Below are 27,875 nucleotides of genomic sequence, written 5' to 3' on the forward strand. Positions count from 1 at the left end.
CGGCGGAGGCGTGTGGCGGCGGTCCGTCTACTGCCTCTTCTCACCGGAGAGGCGCAGACAGCGGCGCTGTCGCTGCGCGATTACGCAGCCGCGGCGTGCCGTCATCGATCGGCTGGGACTGACTCGCAGGACCACCAGCGGAGGTTCCGGGAGGCAACGCTGGGACAGGACCGCCGCTTGCCTACGCCACACCGGCTGAAGACGCCACCAGATGGCTACAGCCCGAACTCCGGAGGGCGGCGGCGGTGGAGAAGGTCACAGGAGCAGTTCGTGGAGGCTGCCGACCGAACAGCAGAGTGGGTCCGCTGTCACGGCCCCACGTCGCTGGAGGCCGCCATTGCACGGGCGGAGGATCACCTGGCGGTGCACCCGGCGGGCAGGTGGACAGCGACAGCTCACTGGCTCCGCCAGACCGACGCGACCCATACAGGCCCCAGCAAACACCGCACCCTTCCCAACCCACAGGTAGTCCTCAAACACCAGGGCAGGCGTGTTGAGGTGGACACATCCGGTGGGAGTGTCCGCTGATGGAGGTGGGCCAGGTGATCCGGGTTGCCGGCTCCAACACCTCCCAGGTCCGGGAGCGGGGTGCTGGAGTCCCTGAGGCAGGCGGGCTTACGGCCAACCCGGGAAGTGTGCAGTTGGACGGAGGGATATCTGGGGTACCACGGCGCCGGGCAGGTGCGCCTCAGGTGGACAAGACCGCCGCCATCGCAGCCTGCCCGCGCCCAAGACTAAAAAGAGGTGAGGCAGTTTTGGGGCTGGCGGGCTATTACAGGCGGTTCATCCCGAACTTTGCGAGCTGACCAGCCCCATGACTGACCTGACCCGGAAAGGTGCCTCAGATCCGTCCAGTGGACGGAGCGGTGCCAGTTGGCGTTTGAGGAGGTAAAGCAAGCTCTGTGGGAACCACCTTCACACACCTAACTTCTCTCCTTTACTCTGCAGACCGAACGAACAGAGGGCTGTTTTTGTCCCAGCAGGTAGGGGTTTGACCGCCTGCTGTACATCAGCCGCAAGCTGTCGGAGAGGAGGGCAGGTACAGCACGGTGGAGAAGGAGTGCCTCGCCATCCGTGGGCGGTCGACTCCCTACTACCTCCTGGGACGCCATTCACCCTCTGGTCGGACCACGCCCGCCCAATGGCTCCACCGCATGAAAGATACAATCACTCGGTGGTATCTGGCTTTACAGCCTTTAATTTCAAGGTGATCCATAGGCCGGGACACAGATGGTCGTCCCGCGGGGAGGGGGGAGGTATGTGGCAGTGGGGTGTGTAGGCTCGGCTGCAGAGTGGGTGGAGCGGGGTGTGGTTCAGGGAATGTGTCTGATTGTCATCAGCTGGTCTGATGGGTAATTAGTCCAGCTGATGACAATCTGTGGTTTGTGTATCTGTGAGGCTTGGTCTTTAAAGGAGCTGGATGGACTGAAGACGGGGTGGAGTGCTGAGCAGAGACGCTGTCTTGGTCTAGACGAATAAAAGATATTGCCAAACATCCCCCCCGACTACTCCGTTCATGATGCTTATAGGGAGAACCTACTGGTGACGGCTAGCAACGTGTCACACTTGATAACTAAAGGCTCTGGCTCCCATCCTACTTTTTAGGACTCTAGGAACTACAAGTAGTCCCGCATTTAGTGAGCGCAGCTCTCTAGTGGGGCAATATGGTACTACAAGCTCCTTAAGATATGATGGAGCGTCACCAATCAAGGCTTTGTAGGTGAGGAGAACATTTTGAAATGTGATTCTTGATTTTACAGGGAGCCAGTGCAGAGCAGCTAATTCAGGAGTAAATAGGAATATAGACCATGAAAAGCTAAGGTTAAGCCAACAAACCGTCTTAGTTTGGTTGAGGAAAAGATGGTTGTTTGGTTTAATTAAGCCCAAAATGAAATTCAATTCAATTCAGTTTATTTGTATAGCCCAATTTCACAAATTACAAATTTGTCTCGGAGTGCTTTACAATCTGTACACATAGATATCCCTGCCCCAAAACCTCGCATCGGATCAGGAAAAACTCCCAAATAACCCTTCAGGGGGAGAAAAAGGGAAGAAACCTTCAGGAGAGCAACCAAGAAATGAAAGGGATAAAGGACCGACGAGTGAGCTTGCTTCATGACCCCTATGCACACAGATGTCAAGTGTCATCCACCAATGGGCTACTTTTATAGGACTAAACATGGGCCTGCCATCAATGCTGTATGCAGTCCTCTAGTCAGTAGTGTTCCTTCTACAGTTGCACTGATTAGGAGCAGTCTGTCTGTCGCTGCATAGACATTCTACAATACCTATAGCGAGCTCATGATTTTTTATATTTTAATAAATCCGTGGTTTTTTTGGAATTAGAATTAACCAGAAATAAATATCTGAACCAAGAAAGAAAAGGGCAGAGGATTCACAAAGCAGTGTGGGCTTATAGCTGCAGAAATGTCACCAAAACAAATTAATGAGGGATCTGGTGATGAGCCAATTTAAGAAACTAGACATAAAGAATGCAGTGAGCAGCAAAAATAACCAAAAATAATACAAAAAAAGGACGCTTGGATTGTGGAAATGATCTGCAAGGTGTGAAAAGTGATTCAGAGTTTTGGAGTCACTACAGATTGTACGACTGTATCTATTGTTTACCAGATGAGCTCATTCAACAGCATCATAGCATCAAGTGGCGGGGGAGTGGTCAGGAGAAACAACATACAACATCACCAGCTACTGCGTTTTAAACTCTGCAACATTCAAATGTATCATTTTCATTTGGAGTACCTGAGAAGAAACCTCTGGCTTACAGAACATCACAAATGAAAATGACCTCCTGTGATTTGGACATCGCAGCTGCTACCAAAAAAAATCTTATGGTCTCCGAATATGTGTTAAGCTAAGCATGATAAGCTCTTCCTTGATCAGATGACAGCAGAGCAGAGGAATCCCAGCTATTAGCATTTAGCAGGCTGACTTGGTTTTAGAGACTTGTATCAAATCCAATTATACAAACAGGCCCAGGGGTTAATGGGGAGGAAATGGCTCCCTAGCTGTGTCGCCACATCAAGCATATACTCCGTGTCATACTGTTTGCCCATTAAGGACATATTCAAATGTTTAATGTGTGTAAATATAGCACAGATATGAAAGTGCACGGAAAAATCTGTCATAAATAGCTTTAGCTTAATATTATAAGAGATGTCCCTCAAATCATCAGATTCAGTTGAGGTTTTGCGAATATAGAATATTTAACATCATATTTTATTCTGACATTTGCTGAAAAACTAAATATCCTCAAGCACAATCTTGAATAAAGTGATTAATGGGATTATAAAAAGTGGTATTTTTTTTCTGTCGGGGCATGACTTCTATTTGTGTGTGGAAAAAAGAAACGGGAGAGTAAACGCCCTTTACATTTTTGGGGGGATTCTGCATTTATTTTACAGATCACAGTGTAGAAAGAGGGAGAGAGGGGCGTGACATGCAACAAAGGTCGCAAGATCAAGATCAAATTGCGTTGCCTGGTTACAGTGCATGCCATAACCACAACGTCCTGGTTTGGATTTTGTCCCTTTGCTACTACTCTGTCCCCCATTTATACACTGTCCTCTGTACTATAGGCAAAAATAATTTAGCATAGCTGCCTTATCTTTCTTTTGTGTGTGTGTGTGTGCAGAAACGTGCTGTGTATCTGCTAATCTTCTAATGTCCACATTTGCACATATCCTCAAACTACAGTTGATGGAGGCTGGGACGAGTGGAGCGAATGGACCGTGTGCAGCAGCCAGTGCGAGAAGCTGCGGAGCAGGGAATGCAACTCCCCGGCACCCAGACATCGAGGCAGGATGTGTGAAGGGAACAGTGAGGCCACTGAGAACTGCACAGATGGACTGTGTACCCAGAGTAAGGCCTTTTCTCTCCCTGTTGGGCATTATCATCATCGGCGTTCTCATCATTTCCCTATCATCATCTCACCATCACATATATACACTCACAGCAACATGGCAACGCATCAAAAGCATGTTTGAAGAGGAGATGTGTGTTGGAAAGAAATCCCACTGTGGGTTGACACAGTTGCCCCGTGCATGATAATGCCGGCGCTCTTTCTCCTGTGTGCTGCTCACTTGACATATTGGATGTCATACTGAATCCGTCACAGAGAAAGAAGTGCAGACGTTCACTCTTGAATGGCGTCTGACGTTTGGAATTAAATGTCATTGCACTGTTTGGCTCATGCACATGCAATGCTAAATGTTTCACTCAGCAGTGTCAACCCTAGTATGAATAACGGTTTCACTGTCGGGCTGAACCGTTTTTTCTTCAAAACTGAACACAAGGGACATCATTGTATTTGTAGTTTAACATTAATCTCTCAAATCGTGGCTACCAATACCAAAACATGTGCAAAGCTGTTGACCATGAGAGAGAGCTGGTGTGAAGTTTTAAAATGTCCCCTTTAAAATTTGAAGCGCAGCATATTATTTACAGGTTTACACTAATCACCAAAAGGCTCTGATTCTGTGAACTAGCTTGTCCTGTTGGTAGCCGTGTTAGTAGGCCTCCTACATATCTTTTATGAGTATTCCCAGGTATCGCACCAGAAATTCTGAATGGAAATGACAAAATCTGTTATAGTTTCCTCAATTCTGCAAATAGTTTATTTTTAACGCTGACTGTTATTTTTATATTTGCATGAGACAAAATCATCTTTTTTGTCATAGCGTGAACATAACATAGCGTTAGCTAGTGGTTTTAATGTAGCTAACGGTAAGAGTTTTCAGTCAGACATCGTAACACTGTAAGACGTGACCTAGCATCAGCGGGTTATTATAGTGGACAACTTTGCAGCTGTTACCAATACATTACATTACATAATTAAATTATCTCAAGTGGGCTGTTTGGATCAATTCAACGGATTAAACAGCACAATCGCTTTGGAAAACAAAATGTTGCCACTGTATGTTTCTGCAAATCACGGACACGATGAATGTCACTGCCGGTCAGAGCCATTGATGAAGTACATCGAGTGACCGGCAGAACGTGTAACAAGAGAAAAGGACCATGAAAGTGTGGGTGGGGAGTGTTTATTGTGCTAGATGGGACAAAAGGAGTCTGTTGGTCGTGATCCGTGTGAAACCAAAAGTCAATGTTGACTTTGCGCTTGCTAACATTATGTAAGACAGTTTAGCTGAGAGAGTTTGTTATTTATTAAAAATACTTAGGTTATTACACTTCCATTTATTATTTTCACTCAAACCATGATCTGTTTTCTAACCTGAGGTAGTTTTGTTGCTTAAACCTAACCAATAGTTTCACAGCGTTAATAACGTGGCATTTCTGAAACCCTAATTTAACACGTCATTGTGAAACTTGTTTTCAGTTTAGAAATATTGACCTGCAAGGTTTGCAGAAATATTCAATATAATATTGATTTTCTGGTGATTGGGTTAGATTTGAGATATATATGAGTGTTTGTTATAATTAATGTATTAAGGTAGGCACACGCGTATGTTTTTTTATTACTATTTAGACCCCAAACATATGTTTTAGGAAATAACTAAATGAAATTATATTACATTTTATAATGCTAAAAATAAATTTAAAAAGGTCCCGTGCAGAGGATTTTAATGTTCATTTTGGTTTTCACAATATCTATGGAAAGAAAGTCATTTGGAATATTGTGGGACTTCAATTTATCTTCAAGAAATGAAATGAGTTTTTTGACTTATGTGAGGAGATCATTAGCCCACCATTGGATCAGTTTGCACCTCACCACCTTCAGCGGTGGTGATATGAAGACAGTAATGACGCCTGCCTGGCCCCATTATCGGATGCTGTATGTATCGTCAAAGAGCACAGTCAGCAGGAAAGCGTCTCACTGCTCAGGGTGCCGGATCTGAGACCACACTTGTTAGTGGCTTCACGGAGGCTCGGACTTTAATCACCACTTTCTCTCCTCTTTGTCTCATTCTATCTCTCTGTCTTTGCAGATCGAAAGCTGCTACATGACGTTAAACCTCAAAGTGAGTCTTCCTCTGTAAATTTATTTTATCTTCGACGACCACGACTGCCACTTATATTATGTAACGCCCTGAATTCTGGGGGCGACAGAGATGATAGAGTCTAGATTCAAAGGAGCGACGGTCGTTTGCATTCATCTTTAGGAAAAGGAAGCTTTAGGAATCGCACGCCCTAAGTTCACTCTGGACTGAGCAACTTCAGTTGTTGACCCCGCAAGATGTGCTCACTATGCATTTATTGTCATTAGTCAGCGACCCACTTTTTATAAGAGCACCGTCGCAGCTTTGCTTTTTACTTTGAAAGAGATGTATCGGTTGTGACAAGGGAACATGTGCTACGTCGTGGAGAATTAATGGGTTGTAATCACGGCAAATGGAGCTAATTTGACCAATTTACGGCGCGGTCCTCACCTTCTTGTGGCAGCTTTCAATCAACTTGCTGGAGTTGCCCCGGTTAAGTGATTGTCAGGTGCCTGCTTGAGCGCTTTTCATTAACGGGGCCACGTTAATGGAAAAGTTGTGTCTACGTGCAAGTCTTTAAGGAAAGCTTGGATGATTGGATGGGGATGGTATTAAGCTGGTGTGTGGCGAGGGATCACCCTGGTAGGAATACTCTAAATAAAATGTTCCCTCTGATTCATCCTTATGACGACTGGTGACCACAGGCTGCACCGCATAGGCGCCACCCTGCATGCACGCTGAGATATCCATCGACGCGATTGGATATAGACCGGCGGGTCTAAAGGCAGTTATGCTAATGCCCTCCATGTTAGCAGCTTGAATGTAATGTGTAACAGTTTAGAGTAACGGCTGGACATATTCGATTATGCCTATCTGTGGTGCATAATGTAGCATAGAGAGATGAAACAGATGGTCTGCTCCATCTTACCACTTCCCATTCGTGTTTCATTTCCATCCCGAAGCCAGACTAACACTTTCTTACTCTGTGTTTGACCTTCAATGTCGACATAATAATAGCAGCATTGTCTTCCTCTGCTTTTCTTCCATCTCCTCCTCACTGGCTCTTTATTAATACAACAAAGACAAGGCTTTTTATTATGTGAAACACATTTAACAACAAATTCTTCATTAGCAAAGATGCCTTCGTCACAGTTAAAAAAAGAAGAGACAAATCTTATTGCTGGAGAAATCTCAGAAGAAGACTTTCACATGCTGAGAATTCACAAATAGTGAAGTGAGCTTTTATTATGTACCCACTTGCCTTGATAAACTCAGTATGATGTATATTTCTACAGCACTAATTCAGTGGTCAAGAGACAATGTCAGTCGCTACACTATTATCGTTATTAATGTTAGTTGCATTGCTATTATTGCCAGTGTTTTTTGGGGGGAGTTTTTCCTGATCCGATGTGAGGTCCTGGGACAGGGATGTCATATATGTAAAGATTGTAAAACCCTCTGAAGTAAATTTGTAATTTTAAGCGTAACAAAATTAATTTAATTTAATTTAATTTTCCGAGATTAAAATAATTAATTGATGAGAAACAATCTCAGAGATTAGAAAGTACATTGTAGAGTGCGAAACTGTCTAATTACATTGCCCCTAAATTATTGTTATTATGGTAAGGATGGTCCTGAAAGTGTTTTCTCAGATGTTCATATTATATGAACATAATGCCAACATAGCATAGTATTTCACTTTATCCTCATGATATTTTGCTAATGGTTTATCAGATCCTTGCGATTGCTATTTTTCTGAAGTCCTCTCTGAAGGTCATGAAAGATACACATGCTCTTTTATGTTCTTTCTATATCCTTTTATGAACAAAATACATACTAATATAAGTGAAGTTACAGGCAAGTACGTAAAACTCATATCTTCATAATCTCAAGAATTAACATATTTTTTTGTTTGAAAATGTATAATTGTTTTCTCGTAAACATACTCAATTAGGTTTTACCCTGAAAAGTATCCCTTCCCCCTGGCTTCAGAATTATTTATTTGTACCTACAATGACTCTAATATGTTGTCGTAACAGGCTACTAATTTAACAAAACCTCAGGAAGTGATGATGATGGTTTGAAAGCGCACGCCACCAATTTAGTGTTTTGCAGTCTTGTATTGACGGACAGTTGAAAATTGATATAGCAGAACCACAGTTATTGTCTTCTATTCCACGCGCTCTTCTTCCTCGCGGTGGCTAATGAAGCATCGAGTCGCCGGGGTCAAGCCGAGGTGAGGAGTGGGCTGCAGAGGTCCGCTGAGCTCACTCCACACCCGAAAGATTAGTTTTCATTTTCAGAGTCTTCAACCACAGCTGACGCTGACATGAGGCAATTTATCAGCCTTTGCTCAGCCATCTCTTGAGCCACCAAAGCCTTTATGAAACCTTTTTTTTATATATGCTCAGTATCACTCCCCAACACCTGTAAACGAACTGAGTTGTGTTCCCTTTAATCTTCTATTAGTAGGGCAAAGACGAAATGACTTGAGTTTCTTATGAATTGGTGATAGGACCACCTTTAATTATTTGACAGTGTCCCTACAGTCATGGAAAACCTGGAAAATTCATGGAATTTATCAGTGGTTATTTCCATGCCTAGAGAAGTTCTGGAAAAAAGAAAATCCCAAAAGTTCTGGAAAAGTCATGGAATTCTTTTTATATTCATATGTGCATTCACGCTGAGTTTTAAATAATTAATATGCTTTTAAAAGAATGCTCAACAATTAAGCCGGCATACGCGCTCATAACTTTTCCCATTTTTCTCGCTGCAAGTGAACTGAAAAGACATAAATGTTAACTATTTTAATCAAATTAATGTCTCAATTACATACTAATACATTTGTATTATTTAAGGTTGTACTGTATACTTTGGAATTCTCATTATTAGTTTAAATACTACATTTTCTAAAAAAAAATCATGTATTCACTGAGATTTCACAAAATGTTTGGTCATGGAAATTCTGGTTTAATGTCATGGAAAAGGCATGGAAACCAATTCGTCGAAATATGTATGAACCCTGATTTGAATACCCAATTTTAAATGAGAATTTACATCTTGTCTCATGTGTCTCATCGTGTGCTTTAAGGTATGGACAGCTCCAATGACGTGGCTCTGTACTCGGGCCTGGGTGCCGGCATCATTGCCGTGGCGATCCTCGTGGTGGCCGTCATGCTGTACAGGAAGAACCACAGCGAGTACGGCGTGGACGTCATCGACTCCTCCGCACTAACCGGCGGTTTCCAGTCCTTCAACTTCAAGACCACCAGACAAGGTAAGAGAGAGAGCGAGAGAGAGCGGGCAATCAACTCCACACCGCCGAGGACGGCGAGGCCAAAAAAGGCAGCGTCGTCAATGCCCTCCGCGACAGGGCCATGCCGGTGATTGATGGCGTTAGCTCGCAGCGTGGCACGCAGCCTCCCCATCTGCTTTTGAATTTATACTTCCACAATCAGTGAAAGGACCTGTCCTTCTATTTTGACAGATCTGCTTCTCAGTTGTTGTGAAACAGGGCATAATCAATCTCCGGTGGCGGGTTGCGGGTGGCGGGTTGCGGGTGGCGGGTTGGAGCGTCGCCACCGTGGACCACACATTTGACTGTCAGGCAACCAATCTCCTCCGTCAGATCACACTGACCTAAACCACTAATGGAAAAATGTCAGGGTGTATGGAACAGTGAACATCAATTCAAATTGTGTTGTGCACAGCAATAACTTCTGTTGCTCATGTGCCCCGGCCCGCCTCGCTACAGGCATTCCTATGACTTGATGATTCTGTATTTCTGGGTTAGCGCATTGTGATAGCCATCGTGGCGACGGGGCAATCCATCTTCGCCACAGTGACAAACCCACACTGTGCCCTCGGCTCCCCCACCCCTACCCCTCTCAAAGAATTGGTCGGTCAAACCCCCGCCGATCACGGGGGCTGGTAGGTGGTAGGAGCCGGGTCTACATGCAGCAGGTCATCAATCCTAATTTAAATAGGCCAGCCTACCTGCTGTGCCCTCCACCGGCCACCATTTTACACTTTTCCTTCCCTGTGGAATGTGGACACTTTCTTCAGGACCCACTTTCCTTTTAGAGGAAGTTGTGGAAGTTAATTTCATATTAACCTACTTCTGCCGCGATTGCATTGTTAACATTTAAATGTCCTTTTCATAAACATAGCAGGAAAGTACACATTTCCTCTAGAGGGGGGGGGGGAGGGTGGTGGGGGTTCTCTATAGGGTTCGTACGGTCATGGAAAACCTGCAAAAGTCATGGCAATCAAAAAATTGTGATTTCCAGGCCTGGAAGAGTCCTTGACAAAAATCACGGAAATGTGTTATACTCATATGTTCATTTTACGCAGTTTGATTAAAAGAATAAACATTCATATAAGTATTTATTCTTTTAATCAAACTATTTTCTCTCATTCATTTGTATCATTTAAGGTGTACTTGTGTATACACTGATATTTTCACAAAAGATTCGGTCATGGAAATTTGGTTTGATTTAAAGTCATGGAAATCCATTGGTCAACATGTGTATGAACCCTGTCTCTAAACATGTTTAATTGCAAATATTAGCTTTATCATGCCTAAGACAAAATACACTAAAAGGAGTTGGATGGCTCTGGGCTGCTGAATGAGTTTTTGGACATGACCCCCTGTCTCTCCACATTACTTCTCCCTCTGAGTGATTTTTAATCAGAAGCCCAATTCCAGACCTACCCCTCAAGGTATTCAACCCGAGGTACATTTCATTAACTTCTCTCATCTCGCCACCGCCATTCCATTTTCGCCGCGCTGTTCTTTAAAGATGCACACTCGAGCAATAATCAGATCATTCTCGACTCGACCGGAGGAGGGGGGAGAAAACTCAGCGGTGATGGAATGTCAGCTGCAGAAGGGTTAATGTCCAACGGGCTGCAGCTGTGGAGGGAATATCTGCACTGTAGGTTGACTGTCACTGTCATATGGGGTCAGATCAGTCTCAATAATTGCAAATGCACACAGAGAGCAAACAAATGCAAACACAAAGATTCACAAATGCACAGAAGAATGTACAAATAAATTAGACTCACAAATGCACGCAGAACGATTCACAAATACATTCCAATGTACACATAAATAAATTACAATTTGTTTGTTTTTTTGATCGCACTGCCTGTGTTTGTGAATCGCTACACATTTGTTTGTGGGTTTTTGAGACTCCCCTGCCTCGTGGCTCGATTCACTTTTTTTTTGACAGACCTATCCGTAGCCAATCAGATGTCTCCCTCATTTGCACCGCATTTGTGAATCTTTGTGTTTGCATTTGTGAGTCTCTCTGTGTGCATTTGAAATTATTCAGACTCATCTGACCCGATACTGTTAGACTGTTTTAATATATCAAATGCATATTGTCATTCTTTTTTATGCAGCATGATCTTTGCAGCGATGATCTGAGAATGTTATTCCGTATTATATTTGATCATTGTATGCATGGTCCATCAGTGATCACCAAATCTACTAATGAATTCAGGTTAATAATCAATAATGTATATGTCTGGTGATGTCCCCAAATCTATTCGTAGCAGTGATTATGTAGCATTAATTTCAGAATACAGTATTAATATGGCTGCCGCGACAATACAGTTTATTCACACAACAATATGAATACTGTATGTTGGAATTAAACCTACATACAAACTACTATGAATAGATTTGGTGACATCATCAGACATTTAGATCATCGATTATTCATTGGAAGCATTTGTCAAGTAGAAGGGACAGAAATTCTCAATAGGGATACTTGTATTCTTCTCTGTGTTTTCTCAGAGTGAACATGTTTGTTTTTCACAACTGGTCAAACAATAAAAGACAGTTTAGGATGGAACTTTCAGCTCTGGGAAACTAATCGAGATTGTTCCCTATTTTCTCGATATACACTTTGAATTAGGGCTGCAACTAACGATTATTTTGATAATCGATTAATCTGTTGATTATTTTTTTGATTAATCGGATGAAAATAATCTGAATATATGTATGTATGTGTGTATAAATATACACATACATGTACGATACGATTCTCTTAATTAGTGTAACTGAGGGTTTTACGTTACTTAATAACACAAGAAACACAGCAACTTTATCTTTTTCCGTCTGCTCCTTCACAATAAAAGCCCCGCACCAGAACACTGTTGAACTAATATCTTACATGAGGTTGTTCAGCTGTAGTAAGACGGCATTGAAGGCCTAGGTAGAAAATGCACGGCCCGTCACTGTAAGCACATGTATATGTGGCCGTGGGGGGTGTGTAGGCTCGGCTGCAGAGTGGGTGGAGCGGGGGTGTGGTTCAGGGAACGGTGTCTGATTGTCATCAGCTGGTCTGATGGGTAATTAGTCCAGCTGATGACAATCTGTGTTTTGTGTATCTGTGAGGCTTGGTCTTTAAAGGAGCTGGATGGAGAGAGTGCTGAGCAGTCTGTGGTCTTGCCAAATAAAAGATATTGCCAAATATCCCCCACGACTCCTTTCATGATGCGTATAGGGAGAACCTACTGGTGACGGCTAGCCACTTGTCACACTGGAGCCAAACGTGAAGACCTTTCTTGAAAAAAAAAAAAAAAAAGATTTTTTTTTTGAAAGCACATGGAGAGCAGCCAGCAACACTCCGATCTGCCGACCCAGCTGTTGATGGCGCTGGGTCAGATGCTGGAGGATGGCAGCTATACAGCGGGACCAGGCAGAGGGAACCCGCATTTTTGGGGCACCTGGCCCAGGCAGAGAGGCAGACGGGAGCCCTGGAGCGCTCGCCCGACGGACAGCATCGGCTCGCCCTCCACCCTTGGCGGTGGAATGACAACGGCAGACGACGTCCAATCATTTCTGGAGACATTTGACCTCTTCTCACGAGGAGGCAGACACGGGAGGCGTGACAGCGCGCGCGCGCTGGCCTCCGACAGCGCGCGCCGATTACACGCAGCGCGGTGTAGCTGTCATCGATCGGCTGGGGCTGACTCCGCAGGACCACCAGCGGAGGTTCCGGGAGGCAACGCTGGGACGCCGTTTGCCTACAGGACACCGCCACCAGATGGCTACAGCCCGGGAACTCCGGGCGCGGGCGGCGGTGGAGAAGGTCGTTATGGAGCAGTTCGTGGAGGGGCTGCGGCGGAACAGCAGAGTGGGTCCGCTGTCACGCCCCCCCGCTGCTGCCGCCGCCATTGCACGGGCGGAGGATCACCTGGCGGTGCACCCGGCGGCAGGTGGACAGCGACAGCTCACTGGCTCCGGACAGACCCTTCCCAACCCACAGGTAGTCCCTCAAACACCAGGGCAGGTGTGTTGGAGGTGCAGACAGCGGACACATCCGGCCAGGTGATCCGGGTTGCCGGCTCTCCAACACCCTCCCCAGGTCCGGGGGTATACATCAGGCAATGGTGGATTCGGCTGTACACATCTATGATCCACCAGAGCCTGGTTCGACAGGGCATTGGTGGAGGCATTGTGGGTGAAGATAGTATCCCATAGTGTCAGCGGAGATTAGATACGGGGGAAAAGCATAACGTGAAGGTTGCGGTTAGCTCCCCTTAATCTTGGGAATCGATTGGCCGGGCTTTGACAAGTTAATGGGGAAGGCTGCGGGCAGACAGGGTCATGCGGGGTGTGCGCGTGCTCAGCGGTGACGCGAGGTTGTCCGACACTGCAGACGGGAGGGGGAACGGGGAGCTCCTGGCGACTCCTCCTCCTCCAGTTTCACTCCATGGAAGATTTTCCACCGAACAGTCTCGGGATGATACTCAGCCTTTGACCAAGTGATACGAATTGATGGTCAGCTGGTGCGCCTGACGCAGCGCAGACCTATCCGCACTTCACATTGATCAGGGACAGACTGTACAGAGTGAGCCGTGACACTCACACAGGGCAGGAAAGCACCCAGTTGCTGGTGCGAAGAGCCGGTTGAAATGGTTTTCCAGGCGGCTCACTATAACCCGATGGCTGGTCACATGGGATATGATAAAACTCTGGAGATAATGACCCGATTCTATTGGCGGGCATCCGGGCGGATGTCGCCGTTGGTGTCGTCGCCGGACTGTCAGTGGTAAACCCTCCCGACCATCAATTGGTAAACCGCCCTCTGCCATTAATGGAGGTTCCATTTGAGCGAATCGCTATGGACCTCATCGGGCCATTTCACCGGATATCGCTTTGTGTTAGTCTTCGTGGATTACGCAACACGATACGGGCGGGCGCCTTGCGCGCAACATTTCTGCAAAGAGTGTCGGCGCGCGCTGTTTCAGGTCATCTCCGGTCGGAAACCCGAAGAGATTCTGACGGACCAGGGCACCCAGTTCATGTCAAGAACACTGAGAGAACTTTACGGGTTACTGGGCATCAAGTCTCCCACAGACCGACGGTCTGGTGGAGCGCCTGAATAAAACTTTGAAGTCCATGATCCGTAAATTTATAATGACGATGAACGTAATTGGGATAAATGGCTTGACGCTCTGTTGTTTGCAGTCGGGAGGTTCCCCAGGCCTCCACGGATTTTCTCCCTTTGAACTTTTGTTCGGCAGGACTCATGGGGGTGCTCGACCTCATTAAAGAAAACTGGGAGGAGGGCCGAGCACCAGTAAAACGAGATCCAACACGTCCTGGACCTGCGAGCAAACTCCACACCCTGGGTCAGCTGTCACGTGAGAATTTGCTCCAGGCCCAGGAGCGCAGCAGCGCTGCCAACAGAGGTGCCAGGCTGAGACAATTCACACCGGGAGAGAAGGTACTTTATTGCTTCCTTCTTCCAGCTCTAAACTCCTCGCCAAGTGGCAAGGCCCTTTGTGGTCACCGTCCTCGCATGGCAAGGGCCCTTTTGTGGTCACACGTGGGGGGATGTTGACTATGAGGTGGTGCGTTCCGATAGGGGCGGACAGATTTACCACCTCAACCTCCTAAAAGCATGGAGGGAGGCGGAGTCTGTTTCTCTGGTGTCCTCGGTATCTGAGAGAGAGGAGCTGGGGCCTGAGGTCCCAAAATCCACCAATCCGGCCGCCTTTATGAAGACAGTCTCCGGGACCCAGAAAACAGACATTGCCCGGTTGCAAAAACAGTTTGCTGATGTGTTTTCTCTCCTTCCAGGACGCACAAACCTCATAGAGCACCAGATTGAGACTCCTCCGGGCGTGGCGGTGCGGTTACGACCTACAGGTTACCTGAACACAAGAGAAAGGTGGTTCAGCGGGAATTAGCGGCAATGCTGGAGATGGGGGTAATAGAAGAGTCCCACAGTGCCTGGTGTAGCCCCATTGTTCTTGTGGTCAAGAAGGATGGGTCTATTCGGTTCTCGTGGACTATCGCAGGGTGAACGATGTGTCACGGTTCGATGCTTACCCAATGCCCGGTCGACGAGCCCTGGACCGACTGGGCACCGCGTGTTTCTTTACGACACTGGATTTAACCAAGGGCTACTGGCAGATTCCTCTGTCGCCAGAGTCTAAGGAAAAAAACCTTCTCTTCTCTTGGGTTATACCAATTCACCACGCTCCCTTTGGTTGTTGTTGGGGCCCGGCTTCAACGCCTCATGGACCGGGTGCTGCGTCCATGCCTACCTGGATGATGTGATCATACACAGCACCACCTGGGCGGAGCATATGCAGCGGGTGGGCGCGGTACTGGTCCCTGAGGCAGGCGGGGCACGGCCAACGGAAGTGTGCAGTTGGACGGAGGAGGGTAGTATCTGGGGGTACTACTTTGGCGGGCAGGTGGCAGCCTCAGGTGGACAAGACCGCCGCCATCGCAGCCTGCCCGCCCAAGACTAAAAAGAGGTGAGGCAGTTTTGGGGCTGGCGGGCTGTTACAGCAGTTCATCCCGAACTTTGCAGAGCTGACCAGCCCCATGACTGACCTGACCCGGAAAGGTGCCTCAGATCCGGTCCAGTGGACGGAGCGGTGCCAGTTGGTGTTTGAGGAGGTAAAGCAAGCTCTGTGGGAACCACCACCACACACACCTCTTCTCTCTCTTTTACTCTGCAGACTGATGCGTGGAACAGAGGGCTGGGGGCTTTTGTCCCAGCAGGTAGGGGGTTGACGCCCGTGCTGTACATCAGCCGCAAGCGGGCGGAGGGGGAGGGCAGGTACAGCACGGTGGAGAAGGTGTGCCTCGCCATCCGGTGGGCGGTCGACCCGCCGCTACTACCTCCTGGGACGCCATTCACCCTCTGGTCGGACCACGCCCGCCAATGGCTCCACCGCATGAAAGATACCAACGCGAATCACTCGGTGGTATCTGGCTTTACAGCCTTTAATTTCAAGGTGATCCATAGGCCGGGTACACAGATGGTCGTGGGACCCTCTCCCGCTCTCATGGGGGAGTAGGCGTGTGTAGGCTCGGCTGCAGAGTGGGTGGAGTGGGGGTGTGGTTCAGGGAACGGTGTCTGATTGTCATCAGCTGGTCTGATGTGTAATTAGTCCAGCTGATGACAATCTGTGTTTTGTGTATCTGTGAGGCTTGGTCTTTAAAGGAGCTGGATGGAGGAGAGTGCTGAGCAGAGACGCGGTCTGTGGTCTTGCCAAATAAAAGATATTGCCAAATATCCCCCCCGACGACTCCTTTCATGATGCGTATAGGGAGAACCTACTGGTGACGGCTAGCCACTTGTCACAGTATACATACATGTACATATATACATCTATACACACATACATATAAGTATATATATATACATATATTTATATATACATTCATATATATACATTCATACGTACAAATTCATGCATACACATAAGTACATAAATGTACATAAACTGTTCTCAAGCCTACTTGAGGATCTGGGAGAGTCCTGGGGACCAGAATATGGTAACCAGGATGTGTACCCTAGATACTAGTAGGAATACGACTGGTGGGGGATTTGTAAATCGCACAGAAGGGGTGGGGGAGGCAATTTCCTGAGATATATACATGTACATACATAAATACACACACATAAATCTATATAATTAAGGGGGCGGGGGGGGGGGGGGGCTCAAGCACTGTTCTCAAGCCTACTTGAGGTTCTGGGAGAGTCCTGGGGACAGGACCAGAATATGGTAAACAGGATGTGTACCCTAGATACTCGTAGACTGGTGGGGGATTTGTGAATCGCACACAGGGGCTGAGGGGTGAATATTGATATTGTTGTTAATGTATTATGAAGCATAGGGGTAATGTTTACTCTATGCAAATGTAAATGGCAATAATTAATGTATGTTACATGAGAGTGACTGTATGTTTAGTATTTCAGATTATCGAAGCCGGTTGAAGCCCGTGAAGTGACTTTATTTGCAGAAAAAGTTAAATTGGGACTTTTATTGTGAAAATACTTGTTTGTGACTTGACTGGAAGTGACGTTTTGACCCGGGGTTCAGTGACATTCGACCCCTCCATTGTTCTAGCGGGACTTTGAACCAACCAAAAGGTGTTAAAGACTGGACTCACCTTTGAGAGTGAGGTATTGGCTGATTTTGAGACTAATACTCTGTACTGGAGAAATAGCTTTATCTTCCGTCGCGGCCACGGGTGCTTCAGGCTGAACCTGAGGAGCCAGGACCTTCACGAAGACTTTGAATTTTAAAAAAGAAAGTTGAATTAATATTAAAATACAATATTTTACAGTGCTGGAAAGGCATACGACTATAAAGGGAGCACATCATTTTACTTACGAATTCCAATATGTTGTTTGCATGACAGGAAAATGCAATCAATATTTGTGAACATGAGCTACTCTCTCCCTCTTAATGCTAGAAACCAGAGTAAGTAAGTCTCAACAGATCTGGAGCCACTCCGTCGACAGGAAGGGAGGCTGATTTATTGTCTCTCTCTTTTTAAACCCAAATTGAGAACTGATTGCTCTGTCATCAAGTCATTGCCTTTGGAGCCCACTTTGTAATTGAAATTTGAATTTATGAGGATGGATGGGGAGTGGCTCTTGACCCAAAGAGCCCTCATCATGTTTTATGTCGTAATTTAAGTTCTAAGTAAATACATTGAGTTGAATATGGTGCAATTATGTCGAACTTATTTTTTTAAATTCTTATTTGGTACTTTGTCCAGATTTTATTCCCCATCTTAAATCCTTGTATAAATTATTGTGCGAATAAAATCCAATATTTTTGTCCACCTTTACCTGCTCTCACAGTTCTATGTGTACCCTGGTCCTTCACAAGCACTTTAGTTTATACATATGGGAGGAAGTAGTTAATATTGTTGGACTGTCCTAGGAGTACCGCGTATGCATGCCTTTAGAAGAAATGGTGTAGTTCCCCTTTAAAACACCACTCAAACATACACTTAACTGATTCGGTGATCTGTGCACTAAGTGAAAAGCTGTTCACACCGTGTGAAGGTGTGAACACGACTCTACAGTTTAAGTCGGAATTTACTTTGATAGATTGCCACTTTGCTTTTAGATGTGTGCACATCGCAGTGGAAATTGAACAAGACTTAATGATTAATTGATTATTCAAGAAAAATAATGAAGAGATGAATCAATACTGATTAGCTATCATTAGTTTGAAGCCAGGACTGCCCTTTATCACCGGTCCTGTTTGTGATTTTCATGGACAGGATATCTAGGTGCAGCCTGGGGGTGGAGCAGGTCAGGTTTGGGGGTCTTGGGATCGCCTCTCTTCTGTTTGCAGATGATGTGGTCCTGTTAGCATCCTCAGACCATGACCTCCGGCACTCACTGGGGCGTGTTGCTGCCGAGTGTGAAGCGGCAGGGATGAGAGTCTGCACCGCCAAATCTGAGGCCATGGTGCTCTGCCGAAAACCGTTGGATTGCTCCCTCCAGGTGGGGACAGAGTGCCTGCCCCAAGCGAAGGAGTTCAAGTATCTCGGGGTCTTGTTCACGAGTGAGGGTAAGATGGAGCGGGAGATCGACAGGCGGATCGGTTTGGCTGCAGCAGTAAAACAGGCGCTGTACCGGTCCGTCTTGGTGAAGAGAGAGCTGAGCCGAAAGGCGAAGCTCTCAATTTACTGGTCGGTCTACGTTCCAACCCTCACCTATGGTCACGAACTTTGGGTAGTGACCGAAAGAACAAGGTCGCGAATACAAGAGGCCGAAATGAGTTTCCTCCGTAGGGTGGCCGGGCTCAGCCTTAGAGATAGGGTAAGGAGCTCGGACATCAGGAGGGAGCTTGGAGTCGAGCCGCTACTCCTTCGCATCGAAAGGAGTCAGCTGAGGTGGTTCGGGCATCTGATTCGGATGCCTCCTGGACGCCTCCCGTTAGAGGTTTTCCAGGCACGTCCAACTGGGAGGACACCCCGGGGAAGACCCAGGACACGCTGTAGGGATTACATCTCCCGGCTGGCCTGGGAACGCCTCGGGATCCCCCAGAATGAGCTGGAAAATGTTGCGGGCGAGAGGGAAGTCTGGGTCAACCTGCTGGGTCTGCTGCCCCCGCGACTCGACCCCGGAATAAGCGGATGAGAATGGATGGATAGTTCGAAGCCCTAGTCCTGGTATGGAATCTGAATAGGTGATACAACACAGTTGAAAGAAAACGTCATAGTATAAGAAGATAAAAGATCAACATTCATGCTATAGTATGCCATACAAATGTCACTGTAATATACCATCCAAAGACAAATTATAATATGTCATAAAAAAAGTAATGAACAGACATTGTGTAGTATATGGAAGAAAACTCATTGTATAGAATGTTGACGTTAAAACTGCCATAATATGATAGAGAGAAGTCATAATATTGGGTTTTAAAAAAAAGGTAGTATAGTATACATAGTGTAGTATCTGTATTTAGTCTGTCAAGCAAAAAGTCTTCAAATTTATATAATTTCTGGCAGATTCCATATTCTGTTTTGTCAGGAATTCCGTTTTGGGAAGACGAAAACGGCAGAAATAGTTTTTAAAGAGCAAGTCATAAGACCAACACTACCCCCACACCCCCAAACTGCTCATCACTGCGGTAATTAACGATTTCCCTAAAAATAAAACAGCCTCTTAGCCTCCCGCCTTGCAACAGCTGGGCGGCAAGGACTTTGTGACTTCGTCGTTATATTGGCCCGGCTCGCCACCGCACGCCAGATCGATGCGTCAGCAAGCTCCGTTTTGGCGGCGCCATCACAATTAATGGCCACACAGACGAAGACCCCCCTCCGCCTCCCCCTCCCCTCACCTCAGGCTGTTGGGTCCACGCTGCGAGCTGAAGGACTCCTCTCATTTACAGAGCAGTCACCTTTACACCCCTTCCCGGCCCTCCCCTCCCGTCTTTCAGGAGAACGACTCGTGTTTGTCCAGAAGAGCTGACTCGGGCAGATGGGTTATGGAGATCAAGCTGCGCGTGAGCGCCCGGTGATTAAATCTAACGCTCTGACCGTGGCTCCGAGCCCTGGACCTTCTGTCCGGGTTGTGCTCCCCGAGCCCTACCTCTGATGCGCACGGTCGCCACCGCCACGGACACGTCGTTTTAATTGGTGCTGGAGCTTCAGCGGTCAGCTGCTGCGGGACGTTTTACAGAGACGTGGCTCTTGATCCTGGTTTGAACTGGATTAATTTCTCCTGACGATGTCCAGGAATTTGGAATTCATTTGAATCTGCTATTTCTGCTTCATGTACAATAGTAAACTACAGTATTGTGATAATATTGCAAACTGAGCGGTACTTCTTCCTGTAAGAAATAATTGACATACTAAATACAGATACTATACTATTTACTGTATACTATACTACCTTTTATTTAAACCCACTATTATTGTAACACCCTGTTCTGTTTCTCCTGTGTTCCGTGTCTCCTATGTCTCCTCTGTGTCTTCTCTGTCTTAATTGTTTAATTCCCTGCACCTGCCCTCAGCCACTCTTGTCTCGTTACTGTCTGATGTCGTACACCTGTTTCCCCCCCTATATATTGTGTGAGTCTTTCCCTTGTCTGTTGTCGGATTGTCATCTCTAGTTCCGTGTCCTTTTCCCGTCGTCCTGTCCGTGTTCCTGGTTCTGCCTGTTGACCCTGCCTGCCCTGAACCTGGATTCTCTGCCTGCCCTGTTTGGACCTTGTTTTTTTGTAAACTGTTTTGCCTCATTAAAGAGTGTTTTTTATGCTATATTACAATGACATTTATGTAGCATACTATTGCACATTTGTCACCCTTATATAATGTCAACTTTTAATTTGAAAAGCTGACAATGTTTACCGTATTTAATTCCATTACCGTGTGTGATTACTGTCCAGGAAACATCCAGGTGAATATGTGGCTGTCTCTCCATCTCTGCAGGCAACCCTCTGCTGCTCAACTCCTCCATGCAGCCAGACTTGACGGTGGGCCGGACGTACAGCACCCCCCTCTGCTTCCAGGACGGCACGGACAAAGAGCTTTTCGACCCCCTGCCGGACATCAAGGTCAAAGTCCAGAGCTCCTTTATGGTTTCGCTGGGTGTGGCCGAGCGGGCGGAGTTCCACTCAAAGGGCCCCGCCGAGACCTTCCCTCGGGACTTGAGCCGGGACTACAGTGCCGCCACCGCGGACAGACGCAAAAAGGGCCTGCTCACCCTCAACGGGCCCTTCAGCGCCGGCAACGAGCAGCCGAGGACCAACGGCGTGTTCGGCCACCCCGGGGGACGCCTGGTGGTGCCAAACGCCGGTGAGGTTCACAGGAAGTAGATATGACGTGCAGTTTCTTCTGTTGTGTCGATAATGAAAACAAGATGCTCACACAGCGAGGCTCTTGGTTTTCCATAATGAGAGGCTGCAGCAGCTGTTCGTTATGGAAGCCGTTGTCAACGGCTTTCCAGAATGCCTTGCGACGCGGCAAACCTCTAACGTGTCTCCACCGTGTTCTCCACGTCCCTGGTGCTCGACGTTCAACGATCTGCTGTTTGCCCATCAAGACCGCACAGTCTGTCTTTGTTGTGTTTTGTACATACACACATACCCACACAAAGTGGTGAACTTTTCTCAGCTGTAGAAGGTGGTACACTATCTAAAAAAATCCTCTAAATTAGTGACTTCCAAAGAGGGATGGAATAGAACAGTAAAGTATTAAACATAAAAACCAATACGTTGACAGGACATAATCAGAGAATGAACAAATAACCTGAATAATGTATTGGTACATTTAAAAATTAATGAAAAGTAAGTATACTACATGTAAACGTAAAAAGATTTTAGTTTTGTCCTTTTTGTCACACAGCCTGCTCTGGGGTTTCCCAATTATTTCCCAAGCCTTTTCCTGAGCCCGTATTCCCGGAGACAAATCAACCATAATAACCAATATTTGCTTATTTGCTTTCTTGCTCGATGAAAAACATAGACACCACTCTCTAAGCTTATCATAGACTTAAAACGGGATAACTCTGTTCAAACATAACAAAATCCACCAAACAGCATCCCACAAGCTCACTAATTAGCATTTTCTAACGTGTTTGTTTAATCTGCCTGACTGTCTTTGCTGTGAGCAGTGGCTTCCTGAAGTCATACACCGGTTGCCTGGCAACCCCCGTTGACGAAAGAACATTTTGATGAAAACACCCCGTGAACAATCTCTTCGCACACAGCATACGACTCTGGCGGGAAGCACACTAAAATCCTTTTGTCTATAAAATATGAGAATCAGCCTTCCGAATCCACCAAATGCAACAGTTCTTCAGGTTGGTAAAACCCTCAGAATCCTAGACATGACACTGGGGAAGTGAAATCCAACTTGGTACTTTATCAGCGAAGCACCACTTATACAATGAGCCAAAAGAGCTTACGGTGTTTTCTATAAAAGGTCACATCGTCTCTATAGAAAGAGATAGTTTGGCTGTTTTGCAGTGGGGTTGTACAAATACTTGCAGGAGATGGCGGGCCTTGATTTTGGAGAAGCAGACGTGGAGTACAGGCGTGGGGGGAAAAGCAAATGCAACCAGACTAGAAACAGGACATCAGTAAACAACATTTCAGCCACCTAGAAGAATCCATATAATTCAAGTGTATGCTATATTTAGAATACTGTCAGACATCCCTTTCTGACAGGGAACTCACAGAAGACTCACAAGAAGAACATGAAAACTCCAAACACGAATAGCCACCACACCACTAATGCAGCCCAAAGTAATATGATTTTGATATTAAAATGATTTTATTCAATAGTGCATTACTTTACTCGTGTGCTTATTCAGTTCCTCATACAACCCCGCTAAAAAAACATCAAATATATTTTAATGTATTTTGAGTACCACAGATGTTTGCTGCTTCAGGAGACACTGCGATAGGACAGGGATGTCGTATGTGTACAGATTATAAATTCTTAATTTGTGATATTAGGCTATACAAAATAAACTGAATTTAATTTAATTGAACTACAAACATGACCAAAAAGAAGTTGAAGTAGTATGAGTGAACCCTAGCTTGTCAAAAGTCCGTGGATCGATAAGAATTTTCTTTCTTACCATTAAGACACGATATATATCGCGAGCTGTTGCTAAAATACATCCATCTGGTTGCCAGGGCAGGTAGCTGTTTGTTATTCCTCCACATACTCGCAGGGCAAATGAGGGTTGAGCTGTCAAGTCCCGCCAACTCAAATGGAGGAGTTTTTCCGCCGACCGTTGCAGTCGTCGCCGGGTCAACCGTCTTTGCTCTGTTGGTGCACGCCGCCTCCTCGTGTGTGTGTGCACGCCGGCAGGCGCGGCGAAGGTGAAATCAGCCGTCCTTCAGGCTGAGGGTCTGAGTGGATGAGTCGGTGCTGTCAAGTGCAGCACTCACAGGCTGTTCTGCAGGAACCGCTATTCATTAGAGTGGATAGCCATCTGCAGCACTCCACCACAGATTTACTGGAGTCACCTTAGTGATATGCAGTGTTCCTTACATCGGTGCAGTTTGATCGGGAGTTGATTTACACAAACTATAAAACACACATTTCCTCACTTGCCCAATGGCCTATATATAAATATATATATAACTATAGAGATTGTTTTACCTCGATAGGTTTTGAGATGTCTGCCTCCGTCCCAAGACAGAGGTGTAAATATTTAATGCAGTTCAATTCAAAAACATCATGAAAGAAGAAGTAGCAGCAACATCTTTCTCCGGGAAACAACCTATCACTCTGGATATAGTCCTGAGACCACAATTTGAACATTTGAACTACTTTCCACAAAAGAAAGCGTCCCGAGGTGTGTACAGATGAATAAAACACAGAGAAGCAAGTCAAAGCACGGGAAGATCATATATCTTCCTCACTTTCACGACAAGCGTGCACACCGTTGTGTTCAAGTCAACAGCTCTTCAGTGACGTTGTGCATGTGTTTCTGCAAGTGTTTCTGGATGTGCCCGTGTTCTGGATGTGCAGCACGTCCTGTATGCTGTGTCTGTGTTGTCCAATTTGGTGCATTTCTTTCGTCAGGCAGTCCCTTCTTAACCCTCCTGTTATGTTCGTTTCTTACATACAGCCGTGATGTTCCCGGGTCAATTTGACCCGGTTAATGTTGAATCCCAGGAACATCATCTCTGTTATATAAACCTGCAGGGGGGGGTTGCAAATACATGATTTTTTAAATTTATTTTTATGTTGATTACACTAAATAAGGTAATCAAAAGAAGTTTTATACAGAAAAAGTACTTAGAAGTATTTTTCCAAGATTTTCAAACTTTGAAACGGGTCAATTTGACCCGCAACATAACAGGAGGGTTAACCTGAGGGCTGGAACTTGTGAAAAGGTTGAAAAATAAAGTGACACATTAGTTTTGTACATTATCGTGACGACAAATTATTCAAAATTACATTTTTAAAGACGACATACGCACTTTAAATACTACATAAAACCTATGTAAGGGGGCACAAGTAGACATTATTGGTCACTGGCCAACCTTTTGTCACGGCCCTCAGTGTCTCATTATGACCTCTGTGGCTTTGACCTGGGGGCGACTGTGAGTCAGTGGTTAGCAGGTCTGTCTTTCAATCAGAGGCTTGGCGGTTCAATCCCCGCCCTAGTTGATAGCTGTTTATCAATGTCAAGTACGCGGAGTTAGTAATGTGCAATGGAGAGATGTAAATTCATCCATAAGTAGAGAGAGAAGAGAAAATAGGTGCTCAGTGTATCCTAAAACGTCCCCCAGCAGCCTATAAGCCTATAGCAGCATCTCTAGGGGCTGGACCAGGTGAACCTGATTCAGCCCTAACTATAAGACTATCAAGGAGGAAAGTCTTAAGTCTAATCTTAAATGAGGTGACTGTGTCTGCCTCCCGGACTGAAGGTGGAAGCTGGTTCCATAAAAGAGGAACTTGCTAACTGAAGGCTCTGGCTCCCATCCTACTTTCTAAAACTCTCGACGGTCTACACGACAACTGGCTTTATATGAAATCCCAGCTTCTGAGCACGTGCGGTTTAAGAAACGATGTGCTTTTTGTTCCAGACAACACACACGTGTCCTTCAGCCACTTGGTGTGACGGCTTAAGTCAAACATATCTGTTCTCCGGATGTTTGGGACCCTGACATGAGAGGCAGCTGTTCACAGACAACCGATCACCATTGTTTTTACTCATAACAACGGACATTCTCTGTGCCTAAACGTACCAAAACATAACAATAAAAGAAAAAAACCTTCAGTAGAGCAACAGAGGAGGAACCCTCTCTCTGGATGGACAGCAGCAATAGATGTCATGTGTACAGATGAACAGCCTTACAGAATACAACACAGAATGCTGCAGCTCGTATTCTCACTAAAACTAAGAAAAGAGATCACATCACTCCTGCACTAGCTGCTCTGCACTGGCTCCCCGTAAAATCAAGAATCACTTTTAAAATTCTTCTCTTAACCTACAAAGCCTTGATTGGTGATGCACCATCATATCTTAAGGAGCTTGTAGTACCATATTGCCCCACTAGAGAGCTGCGCTCACTAAATTCGGGGCTACTTGTAGTTCCTAGAGTCTTAAAAAGTAGGATGGGAGCCAGAGCGGTCAGTTATCAAGCTCCTCTTTTATGGAACCAGCTTCCACCTTCAGTCCGGGAGGCAGACACAGTCACCTCATTTAAGAATAGACTTAAGACTTTCCTCTCTGATAGTCTTATAGTTCGGGCTGAATCAGGTTTGCCCTGGTCCAGTCCCTAGATATGCTGCTATAGGCTTATAGGCTGCTGGGGGACGTTTAGGATACACTGAGCACCTATCTCCTCTTCTCTCTCTCCTTATGGACACATTGTCATCTCTCCATTGCACATTATTAACTCTGCTTTCTCTCTGGAGTCTTTATGACTTCACGTTTCATAGGGTCCATTGGACCTGGCTGAGTCTGATGCCACGGCGCTGCTGATGCACTGCCCACTCCTCCTCTACTTCCATCTGCCTGATGGATCACGGAGGTCTGGATCGTGGAATATGCCGACTACCAACGATGCCATGGCCCTGTTGAGACTCCGCCCACTCCTCCTCTCTACCTCCATCTGCCTGAAGGATCATGGAGGTCTGGATCGTGGTCCATGCCTACTACCAACTAGTCATACACTCTGTCATATTCATTGAATGTGTTTTAACTCTAATCTGTCCTTCTGTTACATCTATTGCACCTGTCCATCCTGGAGAGGGATTCTCCTCTGTTGCTCTCCTGAAGGTCTCTTCCCTCTTTTCCCCGTGAAGGGTTGTTTGGGAGTTTTTCCTGATCCGATGTGAGGTTCTGGGACAGGGATGTCTATATGTACAGATTGTAAAGCAAATTTGTAATTTGAGAGAATGGGCTATACAAAATAAACTTCATTAAATTGAATTCAACACATTTGGGGCGGGGCGCATCAGCAGGGCCATGGCAGGATGCATCAGACCCAGCCAGGTCCAATGGACCCTATGAGACGTGAAGTCACAAAGACTGGGGTAGCAGCAGAATTAGTAATGTGTGATGGAGATATGTAAATTCATCCATAAGTAGAGAGAGAGAAGAGGAGATAGGTGCTCAGTGTATCCTAAAACGTCCCCCAGCGGCCTATAAGCCTATAGTCGAGTATGCTTCTTTAATTGATCCTTTATCTGACTTAGATGTACACAAGTTAGAATCTATTGAATCTGAAATATATTTTGCCTAACTTGTTCTGTGTATTGATAAATCCACACTGCTGTCCGTGGCTCTCGACTCTTTAATATTCTCTATACAAATCGCCTATTGGTCATATTCATATTTTGTTGTAATGGTAACAGGTTTTGGAAGGTAATCACCATCTGTGTATTTATTTAGACTTATTTTGAAGGAGCAATGGGCGGACCAGATACTAATCTAAATTCAGAATCCTGATTCTAATGATTATAAATAACACCTGCTGCTACAGCATACTAATAAATACATCTTCCTTCACTTTGTGATGTATTTATGATGACTAGTGTTAGCATGCACTAAGATCAGCGTTTTCCTTTTTAACATTAAATTGCTACTTAAACTGAGTTGACTTGCTTATTTTAAATGTCACGGTTGATTCTATGAAAAAGAAGCTCTCATAAATATTCTGATAACCCCTGCATGTAAGACATGCTGTGAGCCCTTATTTTCACCTCCACTGTCAGGCAGTTGGAGTTGTCGCTGTTGACACATTTCTCTGTGTGTTTTTCCAGGGGTCAGCCTGCTGGTGCCTCATGGAGCCGTGGCTGAAAATATGTCCTGGGAGATGCATATGGTGATCAATCAGGGAGAGGCAAGGTGAGGCCAGAGTTTACCCAAATATCATTTTGAGCATCTCTCCGCCTGTCAGTCTCCCACTATCATATCATCCATCTTGGTTGGCTCTCCAATTCAATTCAATTCAGTTTATTTGTATAGCCCAATTTCACAAATTACAAATTTGTCTCGGAGTGCTTTACAATCTGTACACATAGACATCCCTGCCCCAAAACCTCACATCGGACCAGGAAAAACTCCCAAATAACCCTTCAGGGGGAAAAAAAGGGAAGAAACCTGCAGGAGAGCAACAGAGGAGGATCCCTCTCCAGGATGGACAGAT

General features: G+C 45.8%; 1 protein-coding gene across 1 annotated transcript in view; it reads left to right on the forward strand.

Annotated features, from left to right (window-relative positions):
* The window catches only part of unc5db (unc-5 netrin receptor Db), a 283,470-nt gene that overhangs the window by 191,426 nt on the left and 64,169 nt on the right, over nt 1-27,875 (forward strand). The window contains exons 7-10 of the mRNA XM_056418402.1: nt 3,715-3,879; nt 9,049-9,234; nt 21,184-21,549; nt 27,490-27,574. Coding sequence (XP_056274377.1) covers nt 3,715-3,879; nt 9,049-9,234; nt 21,184-21,549; nt 27,490-27,574 — 802 coding nt within the window. The remainder of the gene's footprint in view (nt 1-3,714; nt 3,880-9,048; nt 9,235-21,183; nt 21,550-27,489; nt 27,575-27,875) is intronic.

The sequence above is a fragment of the Pseudoliparis swirei genome, chromosome 7 (genome assembly GCF_029220125.1).
Source record: "Pseudoliparis swirei isolate HS2019 ecotype Mariana Trench chromosome 7, NWPU_hadal_v1, whole genome shotgun sequence".
NCBI classification, from domain to species: Eukaryota; Metazoa; Chordata; class Actinopteri; order Perciformes; family Liparidae; genus Pseudoliparis; species Pseudoliparis swirei.